Source organism: Acanthopagrus latus, chromosome 16 (genome assembly GCF_904848185.1).
Source record: "Acanthopagrus latus isolate v.2019 chromosome 16, fAcaLat1.1, whole genome shotgun sequence".
NCBI classification, from domain to species: domain Eukaryota; kingdom Metazoa; phylum Chordata; class Actinopteri; order Spariformes; family Sparidae; genus Acanthopagrus; species Acanthopagrus latus.
In genome coordinates, this window is record NC_051054.1 from 10669121 (window position 1) to 10695954 (window position 26834).

The 26834-nt window shown below is 44.1% G+C and overlaps 1 protein-coding gene across 1 annotated transcript; it reads left to right on the plus strand.

The window, feature by feature from the left end:
- Positions 1-2333: 2333 nt before the first annotated feature.
- asap3 (ArfGAP with SH3 domain, ankyrin repeat and PH domain 3) lies at positions 2334-25835 on the plus strand. The gene is made up of 26 exons (XM_037071435.1): positions 2334-2742; positions 7245-7317; positions 9591-9736; positions 11156-11230; positions 12442-12491; positions 12965-13088; positions 14023-14108; positions 14497-14572; positions 15546-15632; positions 15847-15956; positions 17061-17130; positions 17218-17305; positions 17614-17662; positions 18412-18578; positions 18710-18843; positions 19004-19095; positions 19525-19705; positions 20610-20695; positions 20955-21070; positions 21162-21229; positions 22311-22418; positions 22609-22828; positions 22966-23257; positions 23381-23597; positions 23762-23893; positions 24022-25835. The coding sequence occupies exons 1-26, from the start codon at positions 2617-2619 to the stop codon at positions 24094-24096; spliced, it is 3048 nt and encodes a 1015-aa protein (XP_036927330.1). The 5' UTR covers positions 2334-2616; the 3' UTR covers positions 24097-25835.
- The last annotated feature ends 999 nt before the right edge of the window (positions 25836-26834 follow it).

The window sequence follows — 26834 nt, forward strand, 5'->3', positions numbered from 1 at the left end:
TGCAGAATTATGCAGACACACGGTGCATATCCTACAATAGACATATATGTATCCATGCAAACTGCTTACATCCACCTCTTTTCTCCAGTTGCCTCACACATACCAGTATGCCCTATAAAACAATGATAGAATGAGGGCCTGTTAACTGGGTCAGCAAAGCTATTTATGCGGCTCTGTATTGTTTGGAGTTTGACGCGCGCCCCCACTTCCTTACAAGACTGAGAGTATTCTCTTCTCAATGATTTATAGGTCAAACAGAGAGTTCCCTCCGGAGACCACTTCGATTGGTGTAAAAACTTCAACTTGTATGGAAGAAACACGAGAGGCATTCGTTCGGCCTTCCAGCGAAATTTTCCCCCGGGCGCTTCCAGAGGAAAGCGGCTGATAACCGCTCCTTTTGCTTTCACTTTAATGGCAGCGTGCCTGCGTGTGCAAGTACAGCACAACACACACAGCAAAGTGCTGTGCGAGTTGTTTGCCCAGCCGAGGGACCTGCGACACAAGAACGAGTTTGTCTGTCCGTTGTGAATGTGAACACAGCGACAGTGTGAGCGCGCACCGTTTTTTAAAACACAACATCCATTCACCGAGTGGCAGCAATAAGTAATTACAGAGAACAGATAAAACCCTCTCACCACAAAGTGACTCTGTTTTTCCCTCAGATGAATATGGTTGAAATAACCTCAATTTGCCTATCGAGCTGGGGCTAATTTCCCCTTTTTTTCCTGAAGCTCGTGTGGGCAAAATATGTGGTTTTGTGGTAAAACCAAAGGGAGCCACTGTATTTGATGCGGCTTCCTGAAATCACCCATCTGCACATCATAGTGTATGGTATCACTGCTCTGCCTGAGGCGAGGTTCAGTGATACACCTCTTTTCTTAGGAGTTGACAGGCCTGACAATGCCGGGCATGCAGGAGTTATGTTCTATGCACGACTTTTTTCGATCTCTCTGATGCACTCTTTCCTTTATGTTCGCTTTGTCAGAGGATTTCAGGTGAAGGGCAGTGGGGAGGGACTTGAAGGGACCCTCCCTCGATGAAAAATGTCTTTTCAGGAGATGAAAAGGAAGAGGAAGAGGCTCTGGGGCCTGCAGCCAAGAGGATCAAGGTGCAACGAGCCAGTGAGGCGTTACACCTCCAAACTCCCTGATTAAAGGGCAATTTCACGGCTGCAAAGTGCTCGCTTGAGACGCGATGATTTATGTGCATGTGCTGCTTGTGTTTTGTGCAAAAGAAACACAAATACCTGTTTAGGTTTAGGAAACAACAATAGTTTTTGTCACATTTATGGAACTCAGGAAAAAGACTCCTGCCAATTGTCCACATCATGTGCAGTTAAGACCTTCATCAGGTTATCTCGAGATAAACTGTCTGAAGTCTGAGTACCGAAACGCTGGTGTCAATAAACTTGATTGCAAGTGAAGTGGACAGTGTGGGGGAGTCCTTTTTCTGATTTTGTCAACCTGAAGGTGTGCAACAGAATCACTCTGTAGATTTAAGGAACTAAAATACTTGGTTTGATCATGGTTACAAAAGTATTTTGTTAGGTTTGCGCGACAAAATTACTTTGTTAGATTGTGAGGTTGCTTTGATCCAATAAAATGCACAATGTTAAACATCTTTTTGAAAGGATAATGTATCCCCTGCACATGTATTTCCGGTCTCTATCCCCTAATCGCTTAAGTATGACCTTGGTCATAGTTTCAATGATGGCCCTGGATGAAGATGAACTATTTTGTTCCAGGAACAATGCTGGCAAGGTAATACCAGGTCATTCCATAGCCCACAATGCAACTTGGTGACGAGTGACAAGACTGGAGGCAATAGATCCAGTTACGTGCAGCTTCCTCTGGATCTAGAAAAAAAGGCTTCACACCACTTTTTTTTCCCACATGTGCAGTAGTTCTCCTCAAGATTTCTAAACACGTTAATGAGTCATTTTTAATCTATCATCATTTTTGGTCACACATCAGAGCTTTTGATTCTGACACTTTTCAATGATAAAGTATGCCTCTGCTTCACAGCCAGGCTCTCACTCTCTGAATCAGCCCCTCGTCCATTGAAGATTCCTCTCCTTGAATTCTGGTCCGTGAATGAGGCATTCTGCATATCCATGGCGACCACACTGCAGACTCTCTGGAGTTTGCATAGAAATGAGAAGTAAGAATGAAAGGAGACGAGGGGCAAGGACGCACACACACACACACACACACACACACACACACACACACACACACACACACACACACACACACGTTCCTTTCTCTCCCTCTCTCTCTCTCTGCAGTGTGCCAGAAAGCACAAACATTCCCACGTGATGATGGAGTTTGCTCCCTCCCTCGCGGGGCGGACAATAGCGCGCTGGCGCACCTCCACGCGCACACATTCGCAGAGCGGAGTGTGAGCTCGGTGAAGACGCAGCGTCCTCCTCACAGGAAACTTTTCACCTCGGAGACGCTTTCGGGAGCCAGCGCTCGGCGGAACACGGCCTCTTCTCGGCTGCCCGCGGCGGAGGAGTAAACTGTCCACGTTTTCTTCAAATGGGAAGTACATGCGCGCGTAAAACTTTGGCTCAGTTTTCCCCTCAGTGAGTGTCAGACCCGCTTCCCTCGAAACATGCCGGAGCGAATCAGCATTTCGGACTTCGTGGTCCTCACAAACGAGGATATGTCTTCTCCCGGGACGTCAAGCTTTCAGTCCAAAATGAGCGACTGTCGGAACACAGTATCGGCCGTGGAGGAGGTGAGAGAGGCGGAGGGGGAGGCGGCGCGGAGACACACGCACCTTTGTGTGCTTGTTATTTACCTGTCCGTAATGCCTATGTCTTTAAATTCACCTGTAGGGTAGCTCAGCTTTCAGCGTGACATGCTTAGGGTTTTTTTTTCTTTTTTTTTTCTTTTTACAGCACTCTGGAGATGAAGCATTAAGTTGTGGGTCGTTAAACATTTTATTTGTTGTTCAGCATTGTTTCCAGGTGAGCACAGCAGCGTGAGGGAAACGAGGAGACTTTGACCGGGTTTTTCCCACAACATCTCATTTTGTAATTTCATTACAAAACCTGTGCCTAATGTTAATTTTGCAACAGGACACATTTACAGAGGTGCAAGGTGCACATATTGGGCTGATCTATGTGCACTGAACTCTTGTGAGGACACTGGACTAAGGTTCTGGAAAACGTAGCTGTTCATAAGTGCAGTGGCGCCCCCAGAAGTCTTTACTAGGGTTGGCAAGGGGGCCACTGTAAGTCCTCAGGTGGCCACCAAAAACACAGAGGGATGGTTAACAGTGGCAGGCTGACTGTGCATTTGTTATTTTTTATGAAAAATATAAATGACTGATTTACTGTAACTGAATAGTAAACACACCATGATGTAAAATATCTCAGCTGAGGGGGAAGCCTAAGTGCTTTCATGGACTTCGGACACACTCCGATACGGTAGGTGGCAGAATAAGGAGAAGAACACATGCAGCACACTGATGTCGCACTCCCGGCATCAAACTGCTGCACCTGGGTAAAATGAGCCCCCAGGAAGAGCGCCAGGCCATAAAGCCAAATTTGCAGTTGCCAGACCCTGTAATTACTTTTTTTTTTTTTTAACAAAAAAGACTTTCCTGTGAGCTTAGTTTGTGAAAGAAGCAGCTGTAAAAAAACAGAATATATGGCCTTTTTGATTGTCTCGACTCCTGCAGAATTATTCGTTTCACTATCAGAGTTTGATTCATTTGGTTCACAAACATCTCCTAAGTCAGTCTGGATGAGCCGTGCCATTAAATGTACTCCCACAAGTTAGCTGAGGGTTAAACAGGAAGTTCACATGAGTGTAGTGAGCACACTCTGTGGGCCCCACAATGCACTTTAACGGGAATAAACACAACTGTCTCCAATGCTTCAATGTCTCCAGTTATCAGCATGCATCCATCAGATAGAGCTGCTTATTGTAGACTAGAGAGTCAAACATGTCATGGCCAGTGTGGATGGTTATTCTTACAGTTCTGGAGAAAGACAACGCGATTCAATTTGCAATGCATACTTCGCATGGACAGGAAGGAAAGAGTCTAAAAAGACCATGGAACATTCAATCACCCATCTTTGCTCACTACATCTTAACCTGTCGTACCCTCAAGGGTGCATAAACTACAGGCAGTTAACTTTTTATCATCATTTTTATCAAATTAATGGTTAACCTCAGTTTTGGCTGGAAAATGATACATATTGTCCGTCCTTAGTTAGCACTCATGGTGATTTACTGCAGGTTGGGCCTGCTCAGCATAAAAGTAAAGGTTACATGAGGTAATGCAGCATTCAGAGAGTTTACTTGGCCTTGTCTTCTGTCTCATGGGAGTCAGACTGTGATGGGACTCAAACAGCAGACACACATGGCACAGCTGACAGTGTGGCCCCCTGACAGATCAAGGTATTGTTTATGTGAGCATGCACGCTCATGTTTGTCCATGCTTGCAGGCATGTCTGTGAAGGCCAGTTTATGCGTTTCGTCTGTTTGAACTGGTACCTTGGCTCAAGGCCTGTTTGAGGTCTGTGTGTGTTTGTGTTTGTTTGAAATCTGTTCTCGCAGAGCTCCTCGGGTAGAAGAGGAAACGGAGAGAGGCTGCCACGAACTCTGCCATAAAACAAATAATCCAAGTGCGCACACAAGTCGGCCCTTCCTCGTCTGTTTTCTTGCGATATAACAATATGGTTCGCTGTAACCCAACCGTGTTGTGTTTATAGTTGGAGCGCTGAATCATCTTGGTTTTACTGATACAAATTTAAAACTGGGGATATTTTGTGAAACAGTGTGGGCAAAATTTTATTGCTTCCTTTGTAATGGTTGTTTGTCAGCAGAAACTCGGTCTGAAGTGGCGATTCGATCCACAGTCCAGATATCCTGATATTTCACTGATGACTTGAGAGCCTTAAAACGTCTGCGAGAGATGAAAGGCCTTCAGTCCTGGCTGGAAAGTGACTGCTGAGCTGAGAATGGAGACAGCAGAGTCTAACATTTATAAAGAGAATAGAATATTTTAGACAGCTGTCTGATGTATTTGTCTTGGCCTAATGTTCATATTTATGGCCATGACACACTGGAAAATGCATAGCTGGAATAGCTGCTCTGGGGAGGGACATGCTGGAATCCTACACGTGTGCACACACACAGACAGACAGACGGACAGACGCGCACACAGATGTAAATGCACAATCCCTTTATAGACAGATCTTTGGTCATTATGTTTAGTCTGCTCAGCCGGGACCAGCTTGATTAATGGCTAGGGCAATGTGTGGGCATGTGTGTGGTTGACGGCGGCAGGCATGGGGACAGAGACTCCATTCACCACAGCACAAACTCGGCTCCTTGTTACTTATTACTCCTAAATTAGAGGCAAAGATAAAGACTGACAGGGAATGGTTTCATTCGCTACAGCTATAAGCTGTCACGGGCTTTATGACATTTCCATAAATGTTTTTTTTATTTTTTTTTTAAAAGTCAGCTTGAAGTTTTCTCCTTTAATTTGTTGGAGGGAAAAAAAGCCTTTGGGTTATCCTGCAGCGGAGTGTGTCATCATGCATAGTTACTGAGGTAAATACGGATCAGATGTCTGTTAGTCATGAAATATTAAGCTCTGCTGCCAGCAGTCACACACACCCTGACAGCAGGTGTACACAACCTCATGTACGGGCACAAAAGCGCCTTGTAAAGACAGCGGAGGCTAGTTTCAATTACAGGTGGAGCTCATTACACTTTCCAGACGGCATGTGTTCATTGTCCTTTCTCTGTTGTGACTGATGATAGGTGTGTTATCTGCCTGTTTGTGTCTCCATGTGGTGTGATTTTAGAAGTTTTACAAACTTTTGTTGACCTGCACCAGCTTTTTTCCACTGCTCATCTTGTCTGCAAACCATCCTGCTAACAGAGGAAACTACAGCAGCAACAGCAGCAAGCGCCTCCCATCCCTACTCTTCACTAAATCACTTTCCCGTTAATTGTCTGCAGAGTCACACAACACAACACCGCCTTTTAATTAGTACACCAACACGTTGGGAGTGGACTTGACCGGGAAACAGCCTGGGGCGTGTAAACGACACCATCTAACAAGGCAGAGTCTCTGTTAAGTCTGCATTACTGCTGGCTCATTAAAAACTATTTCTGGTGGTGGCACAGAGGTGGAGCGCAGCTCTGTGAAACAAGCGGCCTGTGTGAGCAGAATAAACAGGATGTCGTTTCAAACCTCGCTGGTTTGGAAGAAACGACTGATTGCCCAAATACAAGCCTGTTTGCATCATGTGTCATGTTTATGGGAAGGCTTGTTTTCCTGCTGAAGAAAAACCCTCAGTCTGCTCTCAAATTGAGAAAGTTTTGTCTGAGCCCGGAAATTGATAGTCAGACAGGTGAAATCAATGCAGTGACATCATTCGGGGTTGTACACGATTGTCTTGACGCAGACTGCTGACTCAACTATTCACCTTAGTCACGCATCGTGAGAAAACTGAGCTTGACTGAATGTGTGCACAAACACACAGACTCAAACATACCTCTCATAAACCTGCTAAGAATAGTAAACACAAGTCAAACATTGTTATGATTATGTGCTAACTATTATGTCCGTGAAAGCTTGTAACCCCTAATCTGCATGTTGGAGAGAGGGAAGCTCCATGAAGTCGAGTCAGTTTATCTCTGTGGTGCAGATCAGAAATCAGCATTCCTCAGGGGGCGTTACAGTCTGTACAGTGGATGATGCTCTCTGTCATCGGACACTTGATTCAAGTAAGGATTAGGAGTTGACTCTGGAGTCTTTAATTTTCTGACAAGTCCAGTTCCAAGTCATCAAAACAGCGACTCCAGTCGACCACATTTCTTTAAATGCAATGTGAGTTACAGATGGCATCACAAGGAATGAGGATCATGTGCCAAAAAAGAACTATCCTTAATGTAGTATTGTGTTTTAATGGAGCTTATGAATTTTTTTTTTTCATAGGCTCTTTCAAATCCGGCCATAGTTAACAAGGCTGAGAAATGTATCAAAGTAGCATGTTTAAACTTATTTATTTCACCAGATTAGTCAAAAACAGTTCATCAATTGGATTTCCAGAAAATGTATGATATTGAAAAAAAATTATGTCACAATATGAAATAACATAATGTGACATAAGCGTTGATTCATATCTCCCAGCCTCTAGGATTGAGAAACTGTGAAGTGCACACTTTTGATTGCTCATGTTTATCTTTGTCTCACTGTTTTAATTCCAGTCTCTGGAGACGGACCTCACAACCCTACAAAGGATGAAGAAGATGATCAAAACTATACACACTTCTGGACTCGGTAAGTGTCCCATGATACAATCCCATTAAAACAATACATCACTAGTTCAAGAAAACGATCCCAATACAAGGCTCGTGTGCTGGCAGTTTTCTGGATCTTTATTGGCAGATGGAATTTGCTCAGATGGCTTTGTAGCTGTTGTGATTTCATCCATAGCACCATGTAGGACTTCATATCCATGCTGTCATCTTCAAATTTTGCATGAAAGTTCATTCTTGAGCTTGGAAATGTGTCAAAAGGACTTTTAAGAATAAAAACTCTCAACTTGTAATACAGCACAAATGTTTCGGTGTATTAATACGTTACCAAACTACAACTTCTGACAAGATACAGAATCCCTGAAGAAGGATGTCTTTCCCCACAAATTGTGCACGTCAGCTTGGCCTTTTAGTTTTTAAATAAAGGTCAGCCTCTATTATGGCTATTATGGCTTCGTAGGGGAGACTCAACATTGCTCATTGTACAGGCCTGACTGAGATGACCTCATCACGCTCATGTGAGCTGTAGTGTTTATGAGTGAGCCCCCTTGTTATGGGACGAGAGTGCGTGGGATGATGGGTGATTGTGTTTATATCCATACAGAGTGTATGGTTTTCGTGGCGTACGTGTGTCTGTCTTTAAAAACGAAATGGTATGTGTGGTTTCGGCAACAATGAGGTGCCGTGCAGCAACCTAACAGATCCGCAGGGTCGCCGAGTTAATGTTTCTGCGAGCGTATGTGTGTGTCATGCAGGCCCACAGTCCGTCACCACGCATCTATGAGACGTGAGGGTGCATTGAGATGTGAGTGTTCACCTCAAAAATGCGCGGTAGAAAACAGAGGAACTGCGCAACATATCCTGAAGTTGTTTTTCTGAGCTCTCTCATAAGCCTGCTTCCCATTTCGTGGCTTCAACTCATAGTTTTTAGTAAAAGTGAGTCAGAGAGAGCGAGAGAGCTGCCCAGAATTAGGCAACCAGATACACTCAGCAGCAATAATGAAGTGCTCCATGACTATTCTCCATACGTGTTCACTTTACTTCTTTATGTTTTCTCCTCTCTAATCAGAGTAGAATCATATGGGTTAGTTCCAGTAATCTGACAACAGGAGACCTCCCCCTTTCGGTCATTATGTTGTTTAACCCCTTCATCAGTCCTGATGTTAATCAACAGCCTGACTCACCCTGCGAACACAGACACATTCGTACACCTCCTCCTCCCCCACGCAGTCTGATGGTCCGTTACTGTGTCACACATGCAAAAACGCGCGCACACACACGGCGAGATGTTTCTCCTCTTTCGCTCTCTTCCCATAAACTGCTAAGTACTGCTTTTCTGCCAAGAAGCTGCGGCCTGCGAGTCTGTGTGTGTTCTGGCGGGGGACCGCTGGTATCTAGTTGTTAAAGGTCAGCTGCAGTATCGTCCTCTGTGACTCAGCTGTTTGTTGTTCGATAGATGCATGTATGTTGTTTGTTATGCTACTTTTCTAATGGCCCTTTAGCCTCACTGTCTCAGTTATATTGCTCCCCGCGGATTTCGTCTCCTCCATCCTGCTTTTGTCTGCATTCTTTCCCTGAATTCAAATTTTTGCCGTCATCAAGAATCTTCCACTTTTGCTTTGCAGCCCGTTTTGTCAGTCTTGTGCTTGTCTTGAAGTACTAACTGGAGCAGAACTTTACTTGAACTATGTTATTTCTGATCATTTCTTTCTTTTGTTTGTTTAGTCTGCTGGTTGACGTGCTCCTTTACTGCTTCCTTAAATTGTTAATCAACAATCCCCAACGAGTGATTTCATTTCTCCTTAGTGTTGGGATTTCCTCAAGATGTTTCGATATGACCGCGGTGGACAGACGTCTGGCTTTAATAGCTCATCCGCTTCCCATCCATGTTGATGTGAAAATGATGACTGCCGTGCCTTGATTTGTAACTTGTGTTTTGATGTCCACGACTAAGCCTCGCTTTCAAATAGCTGTAGGGCAAAACCTCATTTGGTTAAATGTAAACCAAAGCAGTGCCAGTTGAAGCTCAGATTCTTTTTCCATCAGCCTTTTCCACATAAATTTAACAGACTGGCAGCCTGCTGAGGTCACGACCCTTGGGAAAGTGACCTATAAGCCCCAGAGAAACGTGGGTCTCCTTCTCCATGATGGGTGGAAAACCACTACTAATTTATCCCACATGCTTGTCTTGTTAAATACTCTCACTGCAACAGGGGCAGCCAATCTGCCTTCCTCATGTTACCAAGTCTGAGTCACCATTTACTGTCTATACTGACTTCGTGTGTTGTTTTCCAGCCCACGTGGACAACAAGGAGCAGTATATTGAGGTGCTGGAGAACTTGGGGAATAGCCATCTGACGCAGGACAACAATGAAGTCTCCACAGGCTTCCTCAACCTGGCTGTGTTCACCAGAGAGGTCACGGCTCTCTTCAAGAATCTGGTGAGGGAACTGCACACACAAAACATGGCGGACTGAGGGAGGGTGGAAATGAAGACAAAACGAAGCTGGTTCATTTAAAAAATACTCAAATGATGGTAAAAAGAAAGACAAATTCCTCCCAATAAGATGTTGGGTGTATATGAGAGAAGTGTGTGTGTGTGTGTGTGTGTGTGTGTGTGTGTGTGTGTGTGTGTGTGTGTGTGTGTGTGTGTGTGTGTGTGTAAGGAAAGGTTTTCAGCAGCTGCACTCGACTCCGAAAATCTGGGGCAGTCCGGAACCCTCCCACTGATAGTTTCTATGGCGATGATAATTCATCCCAGACCTCCTTGCGAGGGTTAACACACACACACACACACACACACACACACACACACACACTCTCCCCCAGCATGTGTCAATCAAGGCCTCACAAGGGAGACTGAGCCTTACAGATGTTAAGAGGAAGATGAGGAACCTTAAGACGAACAGGAAGGTGATTTAAGGAGTTGTGCTGCTGAATCAACCTGAACGCGTCCCTCGGTGCCGTGTGTGTGTGTGTGTGTGTGTGGGATAATGTGCTCGTCCCACTGCCTCAGTGTACACACAGGCGCTCAAGCATCGATCCGCGTCATGTGTACATGTGTTGACACTTCGGGAGGAGGCATTTCACCCATGTCAAAACTCCATGTATTATCTATTAGTTACCTCGGCGTTTGGATGCCAACCAAAACAACCCCTACCTGTCGCCAGGCCTCTGTGTCAATATATAAAGGTCAGATCTGCAGTCGGCTCAAGGAAGTGGTTGGACATTATTTATGTTAAGAGCCGGGTGCAGCTTGGTTGTCATCCAACAGGATCCATGGAAAGGCTGCAGGAACAGACGTTGTTCATTTCGACAGTGGTAACTGGAGATTTGCGGACAGGAGATGCAGGATGTATGTAGTGATGACGCATGACTAAGTAAAAATGTAAGGTATTTCCACCGGGAAATTAGTGCTAATGATGTTGATCTTGTTGTACAGCTCAACCTGTTGGGGTCATGCTCGTTGGTTTATGATTCATTCTCCCCAGATCCTCGATAGACTCAGTTCATCTCATATCTGTCCAAACCTCAAATTGATGTCAACTTCCTCTGTGCTATACACAAAAAAATCATTGCCTCATCGTCCGACTCGGATCAAAAAAAGATCTGAATGGTTCAGATTACTGTCCAGTGTTTTTGTTCAGTGAATCACTGCCTCGAAAGGACTGAATCACCATGTTTTTGGGGTATCCGCAATCATTCCCAGAAATGAGGGTCCACAGAGACATAGGAGTGTGTACAGCAGTGTGTGCATGTGAGTGTTTGCTCACACTGTAAGAGATAAGAGCCAGCTGTAACATTATGTGGAATATGTTTAACTTCTATTACTAATCTGCTTTGTTTCTTATGCGTTTCAGGTGCAAAACCTCAACAACATCATGGCGTTTCCTTTGGAAAATGTGCTGAAGTCAGAAATCCGGGACAGCAGACTTGTGAGTCCAGATGTATTTTTTATGAATTCAGAATTCAATTGCTGGCTGAACTGGTATACACATGATGATGTCCTGTATTAGGACATGGACACTACACCTGCCTTAAAGGAAGACATGTTATGTTATTGTTGTTTTAAAGGCAGGTTTTTTTTGTCGCTTCGAATGAAGTGCAACACCACTGTTGTAAACTTCATCCACGTCATTTTTTGTTTTATAAATTGATGCTTATTTGGAATTTGATGCCAGCAACATGTTTCAAACAAGTTTGGACAGCAGTGACATAAGACTGGGGAAGCCCACACCTGTTTGGAACATTCCACAGGCAAACAGGTTCATTTGGTAACAGGTGATAGTCTCATGATTGGGTATGAAAGGGGCGTCCTTGAAAGGCCCAGTCGTTCACAAGCAAGCATGGAGTGAGTGTTAAACACATGGCTGTATGTAAGGATATTACTACACGGCCTTGGGCACACCGTGTCAGTAAACACAATTCCCTTTCATTATTTAATTCTGTTTTTATTTATGTTCACACAGCATCCCGACTTCTAGTCCAGTAGTACGGTGAAGAAAGCTCCTATGCTGGACTTACTCTAATGTGGGCATTTAAAGAGCCCTTCTCTGATGTAGATCTTTAACTTAATGACGTAAATATCACAATGTAAAACCAGTTTTAGTGTGGATTTCCTCTTTAAGCGCATAATGCCGCCTGTCTGTGTTGTAGACGCAGACGAGCTTTACCAAGATATTGGATAAGATGAGGCTGTTTATGCAGATCACTGCTTAAGGCCGATCCAGTCCAGTACTCAAGCGATCTGTCTTGCGCGGTATTTGGCCTCTTGATTCGCCATGCCAGCAGACTAGTGAGTAATAACAGGCTAATACCTCAGTAAGCCGCTGTCACCACCATGCCTCTGAAACAGCTGATCTGATAGATGAACGTTGCTTCACTGTAATGCCAAGGAAGTGCAAACTGCTACTGAAAGCCTGTTCAGCCAGAAAGTGGACCAGTTAGCTTAACATGAGTAATCCTTTCTCTGCGTATTAACTGTCTGCCTCCACCCAGATCTACGCAGGTAAATACCAAAACATGAGGCGGCACAGTGACATACTGCTTCAATTGACTGTCTCCTCTTCTCTCCTCTCCTTCTCCTCCTTCTTGTCCTCTTTCTCCTTCTTCACCTTTTTTTCTGCCCCTCCTCCTCCTCTCCCAGGAACTCAAGAAACAGATGGAGAAGAGCTGGAAGGAGTACGACATAAAAATGTAATTAACCTTACCCTTACACTTAGATTGTTACTGCACATCCAGTTCTTCAGTTCGAAGACTGAGACAGATGTTACTGCCCGAGGAGAACCACGTAGCACATTTACAGTTCTCGCTAGCCTTTTGCTGGGTCACAGAAGTTGCTGTAACAGCAGAGGTTAATAGGATAATGGTCCATTCCCCCTTGGCGTTTCTCAATTACATTGCTGTGAAATAAAACTGAGGCACTGCACTTTGCAGATCTCATCTGATCTCATTTTGGTGTTGGTTTAAAGGGTTGTATAATGTTGTAAGGAGACTTCACCCCTCTCCATTATTGTCTCTTATTCAACTTCCTCTCCCCCCTCACCCCCACATGAGGAAGTGGAAAAGAGATAGAGAGCGGATCAGACAGATGAGAGCATTGTGAATCACATTGTGTGCATAAATAACTGTCTTTCTTTCTCTTTCTCTTCCCTGCCCCCCTCCGGCAGAGGGAAGCTAGAGAAGGAGAGGAAGGAGAAGGGCCGGCAGCTGGGGCTGATCAGGACTGAGGGATCCGACGGAGGGGAGGACATGGAGAGAGAGAGAAGGGCCTTTCAGCTGCAAATGTGTGAGGTGGGGGATCAGTGCCAGTCAAAATACCAGACCCAGACACCTTTCACATACCTGAGGCAGGCTTGATTTAATTCGCATGGGTGGTCTTGCCTCGTGGATTCCATATTCCATCCCTGCTCGACTGCTCGACCAGGCTCAATCCCTTTTGTATTACTCCCATGATAGGAAAAAGTAGGTTTCGGGAGGTTTGAACATGAGCTTAATCGGTTGTGTCTTGCGCAGCTGGGTCGTATACATAAGAAAGTGCAGTTCAAAGGCGGATTGACATGCTTCATGACCAGCACCAAAGCCAAATTGGGGAAAAATTCTTGTGAAACGCACAGTGTTGTTACACACAGGTGGTGTAGTCTGAGCTATAAGTGTGTTAGCTGGAAATTTAAAAAAAAAAAAAAAACCCTGAGAAAAAAATAGTCCAACTAACCCTGACTGAGACCAGCTGTTGAGACAAAGAGGAGAGGCAGGGAAAATGGAATTTCCACTTGTTGCAAGCTGCTCCACCCCTCAATCTCTGCGTCTCTTTCTTTCTTCTCCTCTGCATACATACAACACACACACACACACACAAATATACACCAGGGCAGAAACACTTCAGTGAGCCTGTCTCTGCTTCAGCTGCAGAGAAACAGATGGATTTAACTCCAGGTTTATGGAGCAAAGACGGTGCAGTCATTTCTTCCAACCCTTTATATAAAGCTTTCCGAGTTATTCATATTTTCCCAGTTTCAGTCTACAAGGTTCACTGACTGTTGAAATGAGGATCATGACCTTTAAAAACAATACGAAGCAGTGTTCTGGAAAGCAAGGGGACAATCAAAACAGGATATTAAACATGCGCCAAGGATGAGCCTTAAATTACGGGTGCTGAAAAATGGTGGCTTGGGCTTCACATTTAGGCTACAGCTGCTTTTAACCGTCTGTGTGTTTATGCTTTCAGTATCTTTTGAAGATCCAGGAGCTCAAGGTGCGTCAGGGCCCTGATCTTCTCCAGAGCCTCATCAAATATTTCCAGGCCCAGCTCAGGTTGGTCTCAGCTGACGTTACCCCTTTTTTTTGTCTATTTTTGTGCCGTTCTGTTCTGTGTGTGAAATGGGATCAAGAAGAAAAAAAAGGTTTTGACTTTTTCCTGGCCTGGAAGCATATGGTCGATTTGATTTCTACCTCAACGTTTCAGTGAAGGATTTCTGCATAATAGCTGACATTCTTTGGTTTTCACGTTTCCTTTTACAGGCTATTATTACCGTTGTTATCCATTTGCCCATTTTAATCACGCGTGTTTTTTTTTAAATGTGGGAGCGGAGTTGCTTATACAGCTTCAGCATGTGATGTTTTGGTTGGTGTGAGACGAGGATGTTTGGGCTCGAGTGCCACCATGACTCAGCATTTGTTCTTTTTTTTCCCCCCGCTGCAGTTTCTTCCAGGACGGGCTGAAAGCTGCGGAGAATCTCGCTCCCTTCATTGAGAAGCTGGCCGCATCCGTTCACACGGTAAATACGCGGGAGCTCTTTTTTTCTGGTGTGTGTGTCTGTCTACCTGCACTGTATCAGTCAGCGTTTACAGGGGTTAAAAAAAAAAAGTGAGTCATCTCGTGTCTGCAAACGGATTTGATATTATCCAGCTTTGTTATGATTCCGGAAAAACAACTGTGATGATTTAGAGGTGACACACACACTCTTTCTTCAATGGTATTCTTCATTTTTCATCTGTTGCTTGGTCCCAATACTAGGTTAAAGAAGTTGCTCACAGTAAAGCTCCCACAACGGCCAAAACCTCCATCTCTCCCCCCTCCTCAGAGACTCACCCCTTCAAGCTCACCCCACAGGCAGAAACTGTTATTGGAGTCTCTTCCCAGAAATGTCCCCCCCCTTCCCCTGTTTCCAAAAGATGAAGCTGAAAGCATCCCTCATTTTCATTCCTTCCCTCATGCACACCTATTTCTCCAACCACTCTGACTGGATGGAGCTCTGGAAACAGACTGTTAACTGTGATACTGGGAGCGTTAGAGGTTTTTCTGGTTCTGCATGGGCAGAACGGAGACCCGTTCAGACATGCCAGACCTCAGCTTGGAGAAGGAAATTCAGACAGAATCTGTGTTATGGTTCCCGGGAAAAAAAGGAAAAAAAAAAAGCTAAAATATTTGACTTTAACTGACTTGTTTTGCATGCGAGCCCGGCCACTCTGCTGCTTTCACACAACATGCAGGCCCTCCTGAGTTGACACACCCCAGCGCCGAGCTCTGTTTTGCATTATTACACAAAGCTCTGATGTATTGTCATCCCACACCCAATTTCTTGGAACAAAATAATAATAAAAAAACACATTGCATGATCCAATAAATGTGTGAGTACACAAAAAACATGGTGTTCTTGTAGCTAAGTAGATTCCTTTATTGCTGCAGTTGTATAAACATTCTCTCATGCTGTGTGTGTGTGTGTGTGTGTGTGTGTGTGTGTGTTGTAGGTGCGTCTGGACCAGGACGAGGAGGTGAAACAACTCACTCAGTTGAGGGATTCGCTCAGATTGCTCCTGCAAGTGGAGGGAAAAGAGGTATGGTTACTAATAAAGCTGAGTTGGCAGATCTTGTCGGTATGTAAACAAAATGTTGGCTCTGCAAACCCCCAGCGACAGATGGCTTTTATTGTGTCTTATGACTATCCTATGAATTTTGCCCTGCCACAGTTGTTTTAGATTGTTTTAAAATGATCATCAGAGCTGGCTCAAAGCCTGAAGTAAAGTCCTAAATCTCCATTTTCCATCCCAGGAGTATCTGAACAGGAAGAACTCTGGCAATGGGTACAGCATCCACCAACCACAGGGCAACAAGAAGTATGGTACGGAGAAATCTGGCTTCCTGCTCAAGAAGAGTGATGGGTATGTAAAAGCATTAGTTGCGGTGTTCAGTTGTAAGGTTGCAGGGGGGTTATAACACAAATATTGTCTTGGAAATGGAACAATTTCATTTTTACATCAAAATGTGCTGTAAACTCTAGTAAGTAATCATGCTGCTTTCAGGTGTTGGATATGGAAACCCTGGGGGGCAAGTGAAGGCATTTCTTTTTCTCCGACATAAGTTGTTTTCTCTCTTCTCTCTGTTTATGACTTGAGAACTGATGATAAAATCTTTCAAGGTTCCTTGATTTTGTTTTGTCCATTCCTGAAAAACTCATAAAAAACTGCCAAAACTTTTTATTTCCTCATGGTGGAAAGAGAATTCACCTTGGGAAATGTTTTTTCACGTGTTTTCACAAGTGGAAAATACACAATTAAGGGCCATTCAAAAGATTTAAGATGGCACAAACCTTTTCTTTTCACAAGTTCTCATAGTCGTGAACACAGAAAGGGAAAATAATTGTAGCTCATTAACAAAAGCAATTTTAGTTCAAATCTTAAACATTTTCTGGGGCGTATTTCAACAAATTATAACATTTCAAAGTGTTAAATGCTGCTCAAATACTCTATCGAAGGCAGCAGCATTCAGAACTGGTTGAAGAGAAAGCAAGCAAAGCATGGAGGGGGAAAGGGGGAACTTTTTTCTGCCCCACCTGGTCTTCATTACTCTGAGATGAAGATTCAAGCAGGGGCCTCTCCTGTGGAACTTATTGGCAGACTGGCTAACTGAACGGAGCCAACCTCTGCGTCATGCACACATGCATGCACACACACACACACACACACAAGCAGAGAGCTAGATTACAGTGTGATAAGGAGAGGGGATGTGGTTCAGTAGGGCGAATGGGAGACAAGAGGAGAGCAAGCTTTCCTCAGGCAAATGACAGAAAACAGAGCACATTCTCAGCCGTTTTACCCGATTCAATCAAGATAATGAGAGTGAACAGAAGTAAGCTGCGCCAGCATTATGTGTAGATCCCATTACTCAGTTCAAGGCCACAAGTTAACACCATTATCACTTAATGCACTGCACAGATATCATCCAGGCTTTTCCTCAAACTGGATGATTTTTTTTTTGGGTTGCAGGATCAGGAAGGTGTGGCAGAAGAGGAAGTGTGGAGTGAAATTTGGCTGCTTGACAATTTCCCACAGCACGGTGAGGACACACGGGCTAAACTGTCACCAAAGCATTCAGATCAGACCAGAGTGAATACATATCCAATACATATGTGTTTGTCTTCAGATCAATCGACCACCGGCCAAGTTGAACCTCCTGACCTGTCAGGTGCGACCGAACCCCGAGGACAGGAGGACCTTTGACCTGGTCACCCGTAGGTTCACGCCTGATTTTTGACCCTTCACACTTTACCCTCCACACATCGTCAGTAAAGACTCGATTGACTCATCTGCAGTGCAGCTGTTTGGAAGCCTTCAAACACGTTAAAAAATTTAGATAAACGATTGTGATGTGAAACAGCAGCGATTGTGCGTCATGCTTGTTTTATGTCATTTGTAGTCATGCAGCGTTTATTTCTATCATCCTGTTAACATTAAAACCATCTTCACTCCCTCCTCTATTGAGCAAGACATTTCCTAGATGCACTGACATTGTTTCACCACCGTTTACCCTTCTCCATAGATAATCGGACGTACCATTTCCAGGCAGAAGACGAGCAGGAATGTGTGATGTAAGTGTTGAAGTACTACTGTAGACTGAATGCCCACTTTGTTTCCTTTCCTCTCGTTTTTCCTTTACCTTTGTTTGAGCCCAAGTGAGAAGCTGTGCAAGGTTAGAAACAACTAAAATTGCAGTGTAGTGGAGAGGGTACTAAAGATGATAAAATGGAAGTGTATAATCTGATGACGTGTGCAGCAAAGAAGGGCTGACCAAGGACAAAAAGGCAGGAAAAACAAAATGATGCAGAAAAGAAAACGCTGTCCTCTAGGAGCCCCCCCTGGCCCCAGCTGCCGATGGGTGGAACTTCTTTTTCTCACCACAGCCGGCGAGCAGGGGAACTCTGTTATGTGATGTGGGGATTAAGGGGAGTGCATGTGGGTTTCTCTGTCCCCTACACTCCCATGTGTGTGGGCCTCCCATCTCGAAAGATTCTTTGATGTGATAAGCGTGTGAGTTTAGTGACAGAGGAAGATGGAAATGGTTTGTGGAGAAAAATACCAGTGCTTGCGAAATAAAAAAAGATGTGAAGGTTCGGTTTGTGTGGCAGGGAAGTATTGAAACTGAGAAAGGGAGAGTGACGATGACTTATAGACAGCTGAGCAAGAACAAATGCAAAACACATGTTGGGGCACTTTTTGATCTTGTGTTGAAACGACTGAAATGATCGATCCTTCGGTTTTCAAATGGTGCCACAAGATGTTTCTCCTCTATTCTCTGTTGTTAACTGTATTATTTATGTATGTGTATCCCTACTTTTAGTTGGGTGTCAGTGCTGCAGAACAGTAAGGAGGAGGCCCTTAACACGGCGTTGGGAGGAGATCAGCTCCACCTCCAGGACAGCGGGCTCCAAGAACTCGCCCGAGCCATCATCGCTGAGCTTCGACACATGCCAGGCAACGAGGCCTGCGCCGACTGTGGAGCTCCAGGTCAGCCAGGCATTGCTGTTGATGATCGCTGTAGAATATGATATTGTCTAACCTGTTCCATGTATTTTACAAGCGTGATGTAACCAGCAACATTCAGTTCAATGTGCCTGTGTTTGCTGCGTGTGTCTCAGATCCAACATGGCTGTCGACCAACCTGGGAATTCTGACCTGTATAGAGTGCTCTGGCATCCACAGAGAGTTGGGTGTCCACTACTCCAGGATCCAGTCACTCACCCTGGACCTTCTGAGCACTTCTGAGCTTCTGGTACTAAATGCAAACATGGAGAGACACACAAAAAACAAAAACCCAGTCCTGGTGGATTTTGTTTTGTCAGGATTTCCTAATTACCCTCATTATGTAACCGTCTGCCTTTCATTGAAATGTTTCGATGTCACATCTTTGTGGCTGGATTGTGTTATTTCAGTTGGCTGTCAGTATTGGAAACACCAGATTCAATGACATCATGGAGGCGGGCCTTCCAAATGATTCTGTCAAACCATTGCCACAAAGCGACATGTGAGTTACTCATTTCTTTTAACCTGTTCTTATTACTGGAAATGTATGTAAAATCCTAAAATGCTTATCCCAGTTTAGCCCAAAGTAAATTCAGACCTGATGTTCTTCTGGCATTAATCTGTCAGAGTTTTTAATCTCAGAGAATTATTTGTTTTTCCCATCTACAATTTCAATGCAAAATTAAACCTGCAGATGACTTGTACCTGCCTCATTAGCTGCAACACATGGGTCCATGTCATATATACTTACATAGTCCAAGGTCAAAAATTAAATCTAATGACCTCAAAATACCCCTGCCTGAGGGTAACAGGGAAAAAAACTCACTATAGTTGTGCATTACCTTACCTTAGAGTTTGACCTCAGTTTGATGATATATATGTATTATACTTGGTGTAATATTTCATTAAAATGTGTAAACTAATCAACCAGGAATGCCAGGAAGGAGTACATTGTGGCAAAGTACGCTGAGCGCCGGTATGTCATGCGTAGAGAAGAAGCAGATCCCGGCCGGCTTTACGACGCTGTGAAGAGTCGTGACCTCACCTCTCTACTACAGATCTACGCCGAGGGAGCTGACCTGACTAAGCCGCTCATGCTGCCTGATGGACAGGTAAAGATAATTTACAGCCACATGAAGATTTCCCACACCTGCTTCGCTTCCTGTAATGTATCCCATTAGGGTGGGAACACATGTAATAAACCATCATCTTGAGACAAATTTTAACTCTTGACATGCCCACAGCTGTCACGCATTTAGATTAAATGACAGTTACATCCTGAGAAGGCTGCCCACCCAGTTTGCTGAAAGCAGTGTTTCAAAAAGTTAGGATCACGTCCTCAAATTCTTAAAAACATGTTAAGACGTACAGTATGTAGGAAGTGTGAGGATAGTTACAGTATGTGAAGTATGTGTTAATTGTCCTCTTGTGTTCACGGTTCATGTGGGCGGCTAGTCTGAGGCCCTCCCGTCTCCTCTGGCCTCTAATCCAATCTTTCCCTCCCTTTTTCATCCTCTCATCACGTTTCCTGCCGCCTCTGCTGTCTCCCTTCAACGCCTCAGCTACTCGTCTTTAATCATGCTCTACCATCCCGTCATACACTTCCTGCTCAGCATAAGCACTGTGTGTAGCACTGCCGACTGCGCCAAGTGTGTGTATGTGCGTGTTTGTTTGTGTTGGTCGGCCCTCGTTTATTATTTCAGCTTTTAGGTCAGAGCTCGTGTCTCCTGAGAACAAGTGAGACGAGCTCATTGAATTACGCAGGCACTTAAGTCTTTCCTCTGCCCCTTCTCGCTGCGCTTCACATAAACAGACATGTTTTCACTTTTCAGCACATAAACAAATATGAGTTGCACAGTTTAAGCCCCTGACATTAGCTTCATTGTATTCTTGTAGCTCGTCTTAGACCTGCTGGTCAGATACAAAACCCCGCCACCTCAGCCTGATGCTGAACTGGTTTCTTTTGAGTGTCAACAATTTTTTTTCCTAATTTGCACTCTTTTCTTCTTGTCCAAGGGCATCAAGGAGACAGCTCTCCACCTCGCTGTGCGTCTGGAGGAAAGGAGCTCTCTGGCGCTGGTTGATTTCCTCTGCCAGAACAGGTCAGACACTGCCAAGTAGTGATGAATGCTGCCTCTCCTTTTTGTATGAACACAGTTGATCAGTTTTGTACAGCAGTGTTGAAAGTATGGGGGGTGCCAAATTGCACACATTCCTTCGATATGTTTGCTTTAAACTGCATTAATAATGGTCTATAAAGTGTTAAAATTGTAACTGTATCCCGTTGAAAGCTGCATAAACCCTGCTGGTGAGCTGATAACATCTAACACCATGTGTCTGTACTCTATGTTCACTCTACAGCAACTCTCTGGAGAAGAGAACAGCAGAAGGAAACACAGCTCTTCACTACAGCGTCCTGCATCACAAGCCAGAGTCTCTCAAGTTACTGCTCAAAGCAAAGGCAGCCCTACACACAGGTACCTTTAGCTTTATCTACTTTGTTTTTTTTTTTTTTCACCTGGCGCAATTGATAAATACTTAACATTTCTTCTCTTACATCTCCTATAGTGAACTCCTCAGGAGAGACAGCCCTTGATGTTGCACGGAAGCTGCAGCACGCGCAATGTGTTGAACTGGTGAGACGCTGCTTTTTCTCTCTGGATTCAGCCTTTTAAAGTTTTGATTCATAAATTCAAAGAACACACACAATCAGGAGGGTAAGTTCAGCAGAGTGATCGAGTTGCAACATTAAAATGCCTACCACAAAGCCAACTCCAGGAACAAAACAAGACTTGAAACTTCCCCAGCTGGAAATACTACCTAGAAATAACTCCCCATGCAGCAAAGCTCAGCTAAGGACTCACTCCCAGGACAGGGAATCCTATCCTCATCAGGTCCCAGTGTGCATCATTTATAAACTGGTTTTATTTTCTTACCGGACATCTGCCCTGCTGAATCAGACCTGCCTTGTGTAATATCCTGTTTGATTGTGCACAGCCTTGTTTCACAGGCTTTGTTGTTTAGGGATCGACTAATGTTACAGTGAGCAGCTTTAAAATGAACCCCGTTTCCCAATTCACTAAATTTTCTTTTGCATTGAGATGTTCTCTTTCTGTTTATTAAGCTAGAAGCTGCAATGAGGCGTGGGCTGTCTCTGGACTCTAGGCCTTTTTCCTACTTGTTTTTCATTTCCATTTTTTGAAACATCTTGCAGATTTGAAGGTCACACTGACATGACTGATAATTGCAATTCAGGAGGGAGTTTTCTATCAATAGGTTTTTTTCCCCCAACATTGTATAATGATGAATGATGGCTTGTGTTTATATTGTTTATAATCCTGCCATGTCCACTGTGCATCAGTCTCAAAATATTGAACAGCTAGCATTGAAACATCAAAATGTTTGTACTTATCTGTAGCTACAACCCAAGTACAGCAAAGAAGCATAACTACCTGGTTTGACAGTGCCAGGTACACAGCTACTGCATTATGAGATAAGATAAAATAATCCTGAGGGGGAATTCAGGTGTTACAACAACACAGGGGAATAAATAAGTCTTAATAAATACACTTAATACACTTTAAGTATGTAAAGTAAAAACAACAGATGAAGTAGAAAATACGCTTTCATATCATATCTATCTTATCCCTGATATTGTGTGTGTACTTTTATAATGTGGAGATGAGAGTATCCTGAGTGTTTGTGTGTGTATTTTAGTTGGAGCTGGCCCAGAGTGGGAAGTTTAACTCACAGATCCACGTGGAGTTCATGTGGGAGACACAGTCCCAGGAGTTTTATGACAGTGAGGATGACCTAGATGAGAGGGTAAGAAGCCAACGTCTTTACTGACTTTGTGTCTCTGCCAAAAAAGCCTTAGCAACGTTTGGAGCAAAATAGTAAAAGGGGTTTTCCACTGCAGTCTCTACTCTACCAATGAAGAAAACACCTTAAATAAAACAAAGAAAGTTGAAGAACTAAAGAAACTCACCATGTACCTATTTCTACTTTGTTGCAGGTGAGCCCATTGCCCAAAAACCGTTCTCCTTTGTCCTCAAATGGAGGTGGGGCCTTTGCCCGCTGGAGTGTGGCTGGTGGTGCCAATGGGGGTGTGGGGAGCAGACCTTGTCAAACCTATGAGAATCTAGACTTCCTATACAGAAATCCTCCAGCCAACAGCGCCCCCTCTGGAGCATCAGCACCACCACCTCCACTGCCAGCTAAATGCATCCAGAGAGGTGAGATTCTGTGGTGTGGAAGACTTGCATGCATTATTAAAAACACTAGTCTTTCATCTCAGAAAACGCAATATTTATGATTCAGAAGTAGTCCTGCTTGCGTGAAAGATAAAGTAATTTTCTTCCCCTCTCTGCAGGTCGCTCTGACCCTCAGATTTCGGTCACAACACAGGAGGGCAACCCTATTCCACGACGCTGCTCTAACCCGGCCTCACACTCCTCCAGTCCCCAGACACGTGCCAGACATAGCTCTCCTTCAGCCATCACAGAAAACCAAGGCCAGGTGGGAAAACCACCAAGGTCTCCACATGGACAAGGAGGTCTTTTCAGGGGACAGAAGCAGAGCTGGGAGGGCCAGTCTAGTGCTAGCTCTGGCTCTCAAAGCAGTGTCGCGTCAGCATCCTCTCAGAACCACATAGGACCCGTCAGGTCAGACAGCGCTGCTACTAAGCTAGTATCATGTGTAAAATAAGGCCAGTGAAAGGATTCAAATGACATGCCTATTTTTTTTCGATCAGTGTTTTTTCTAAATGTGACCTCTCCACCCTCCAGTTCAGAGAAGACCACATCATATCGTCGGACCAGCAGTGGAGGAGGCAGCCAGGGGAAGTGTGGTGTGATGTCTCCGAGCTGTGTGGGCAGCCAGGAGGAGCTGTACTGCAGCTTAGTGGGGAATAGTCCAACCCTCACCCTAGCTTCCCCTCCAGCGCCAGCACGGTCATCCTCACCTACTGTAACCTGTGCCCCACGACCCCGCAGGAACGCAATGGTACAGTCACACAGAAACTGCTTTTTATTGTACTCTGCTTGGAGTTAAAGTCCTCCATATTGCAAGCTATAATTCCTCAGGGCTCCAAAAGGGCCTGTAAGATTTCACAGTCAATATAAATTTGCTGGTGGCACACTGAAGAGTATATCGCGTGTCTCCTCCAGGTTTCTGGCAGCAGGCCACATCAGAAGCGTGTCAAGGCTTTAGTGGACTGCAGAGCAGTCAGTTCAGAGCATCTCGCCTTTTTCAAAGATGAGATCATTGTGGTCACGGCCACTCATGACCCCCACTGGTGGGTAAGTGCAACTACAACTTCTTGATTCCATTCCAGTGCCTTGTCTGCTTCTATTTTGGGTAAGGATGTGACAGATTAATAAGAACATGAAGTAAATTCATGTCATAAATTACATCTCTGTTGTTCCAGGTTGGCCACATAGAGGGGGACCCTAGCAGGAGTGGCACTTTTCCTGTCAACTATGTACATAAACTGACAGACTGAGGAGACATGGAAGCATGAAAGTACTGTAAAGTAACATCTAGAGGAACTGAACCAAGATGGGATACTTACTGGAAATTTACAGTGGATTTTATCAACAGGAGAGGACAGTGTTGTTCTCCTGGATCTAACTCAAACTTGAGGGTTTGAGCAAACAGAGAATATTTCCACATGAGGATATACTAGCCAGACGATGCCGGTGGATATAAATGGTGCTGTTGTAGGGATTTATACCTTTAACATGTACTCGTCATGGAAACCAACAAGGGAACTGAAGGCTTTCACAGGCCCATAAAGCATCTCAATCCAAGGACAATATTTTCTCTCCTGTTGGTCTGTCCTTGGTTTTTTTAACTGCATCATGTTTCTCCACTTGACTCAACTCATAAACCACTATTAATAGGTACAAATGCATTTGTGGTTGTGGTGGAAACTGCTCTAATATCCAATATCTAACCATTTAATGATTGCAAATGTTTAAGTTGTCCATACTGATCTAGGATCTGTACCTAGAGGTGAAACTTACCTGCAGGGCGAAACCCTCTAAGGCACTTTAAACTTATTGAGAAATCTTCTCAGAGCTGTAAATGTGTACCGAGCCAGGATGGAGCTGCTCTTTGTTCTGAACGAAAGCTGTCTAGTCTTTTTCTTTTAAATCACAGCATACTGTGGACTTGGACTTGAGGTTCAAACCTGCCCAGTGTCTGTTGCAGCCTGCCCTGGGACTCCCGAAGTGGCTCTGTGCCTGCCAGTCTGTCTCCAACAAAGCGGCAGGCGTCTGGGCCACAGGAGGAGAGATGTGAAACTTCAGCTCAGCCATCTTGGCTGTAGGCACAGCTCACTGGCTGCAAGGAGAGTGGAGGCTCTAGTTTCTTTTGGCTCCAGGCATCTGTCTCTGGAGAACCTGGAAAAACAACGGTGTATTATAGAAGACGAAGGAGAAGAAAAAAAAAAAAGACTTCGTTCTGCAAGGAAATGGCACTTAAAAGGAGAGCTTGGTGATAACGGCACCTCACTGCAGTAATTTGTTCAGTGAACACACACTTATATTGTGGACACGTGTGTATTACCAGATAGACACAAGCACACTTGCACTTACTAAACACACAGTAGCATCCAGGATGTGGGATCGTTTAGGGAAGAGAGGAGAGCTGGGAGATGGAGAGGTGTGACTGCTCCACTTTTTATACTATTAACACATTTCACAGCTATTACACACAATTTGTTGTACATAATTGTCTCAAAATGTCCACTGATGTACTGTATATATATCACCTGTTTTCTCATCTGCATTATAAAAGGACTGTATCATTATATAGTGTTACTTCACGTTGGCAGTTTGTTGTGATTAGATGTCTTGTTTCCTCTCTTCTTGTTCATTTGTTTAAACGGCTGTCAGAGTAAAAAGAAGGTTGCATAATCAGTGTTCAAAGAGGTTCACTTCTCGCTGCGCTGAAAACAAACAACAGTGACAGAGGCAGACACAGGCAGGAAGCAGGTGTTCGCTTCCTTTTAAAATCACTCCTGACTTGAAACAAATTGACGAGGAGTCTGTCTCTGCTCATGTTGCACCATTTGTGACTAAGCAAACTAATTGCGAGACATATGTTGTCGGGTAATTGTGGAGCAGTAAACGACTGTAAACAGAGGCTCAAATGTAAACAGGTGAATTAACTTGTCAGTATACCTGTAACATACACATGAAAAAAGTGTTTAATAAAGTGCCGTTAAGTTTTTTTTTTAGTTCAAGTCGTGATTATTTCTGTGATGAAAAATGGAGCATATAGAGATGATCTTCCTACTGATGTCTGTGATAAAACTGATTCTGACATGGGTTTGGTGGCCATGATGACCTTGTTGCACACCTACGCTGCACACTACGGAAAAATACAACTTGGGGAATGTCAAAATTTAGAAGCACCGGGGTAACATTTTATAGTTACACTACAAATCATACATAAAATAATGCTTGATTCAGGATGATTAATGCTGTTAATTATCAAAAAGGTGCAATGTGTGAATTTTAGTTTCAAACATCCAAAGATTACGTATGCATGAAGAATTAATTTTTTTGTCGAAAACACTGACTAGTGTTTTGCTTTGCAGACATATCTATAGAAGTTAGCATGCTAACCAGATAGCCCATAGCCTTGTGCTCCAAGTGCCCAGTCCAGACAGTCATAATATGACCGCTAACTACATGATCAAGGTGACTAGCCAACGCCAGCAGCAGTTAGCAGCAGTAAGGGGCTAACCTGGTTATATGCTGCCTATTTGTTTTGTGTTTGAATTGATATGGCCCATTTAAATATCACTCCAGTATAGTCATTAAAGAAACTCATGATCTGTTTGGATTCTGATCTACTTTTTTTAAAAAAAAAGTAGTATGAAGATCATTACTCTCAGTGAAACAACCCAGGGTAAATAAAGGACAAACTGAAACTGAATAAGTTTAAAGAAATGGAACCTTTGTGTATGCATTTTCACTTCCTACCATTTCTGGCCACCATCCATCTTTCTTGGCAACTTTCCCCTGCAGCTCTCCGTCCGGACATTACTTAACCCTGATCCTGGATGATGAAACTCCAACCTGTCACTTACATAACCCGCCACCTCGCTAACAGCAAGGATAATAGTGCCACGGCCTATTTTGCTCTGCAACTGAGTAGCCTCCGCACACACACACACACTCCCCCACTGTTAGACTTGCCTCTGTGTACTAATGCACATACCAAGCACTT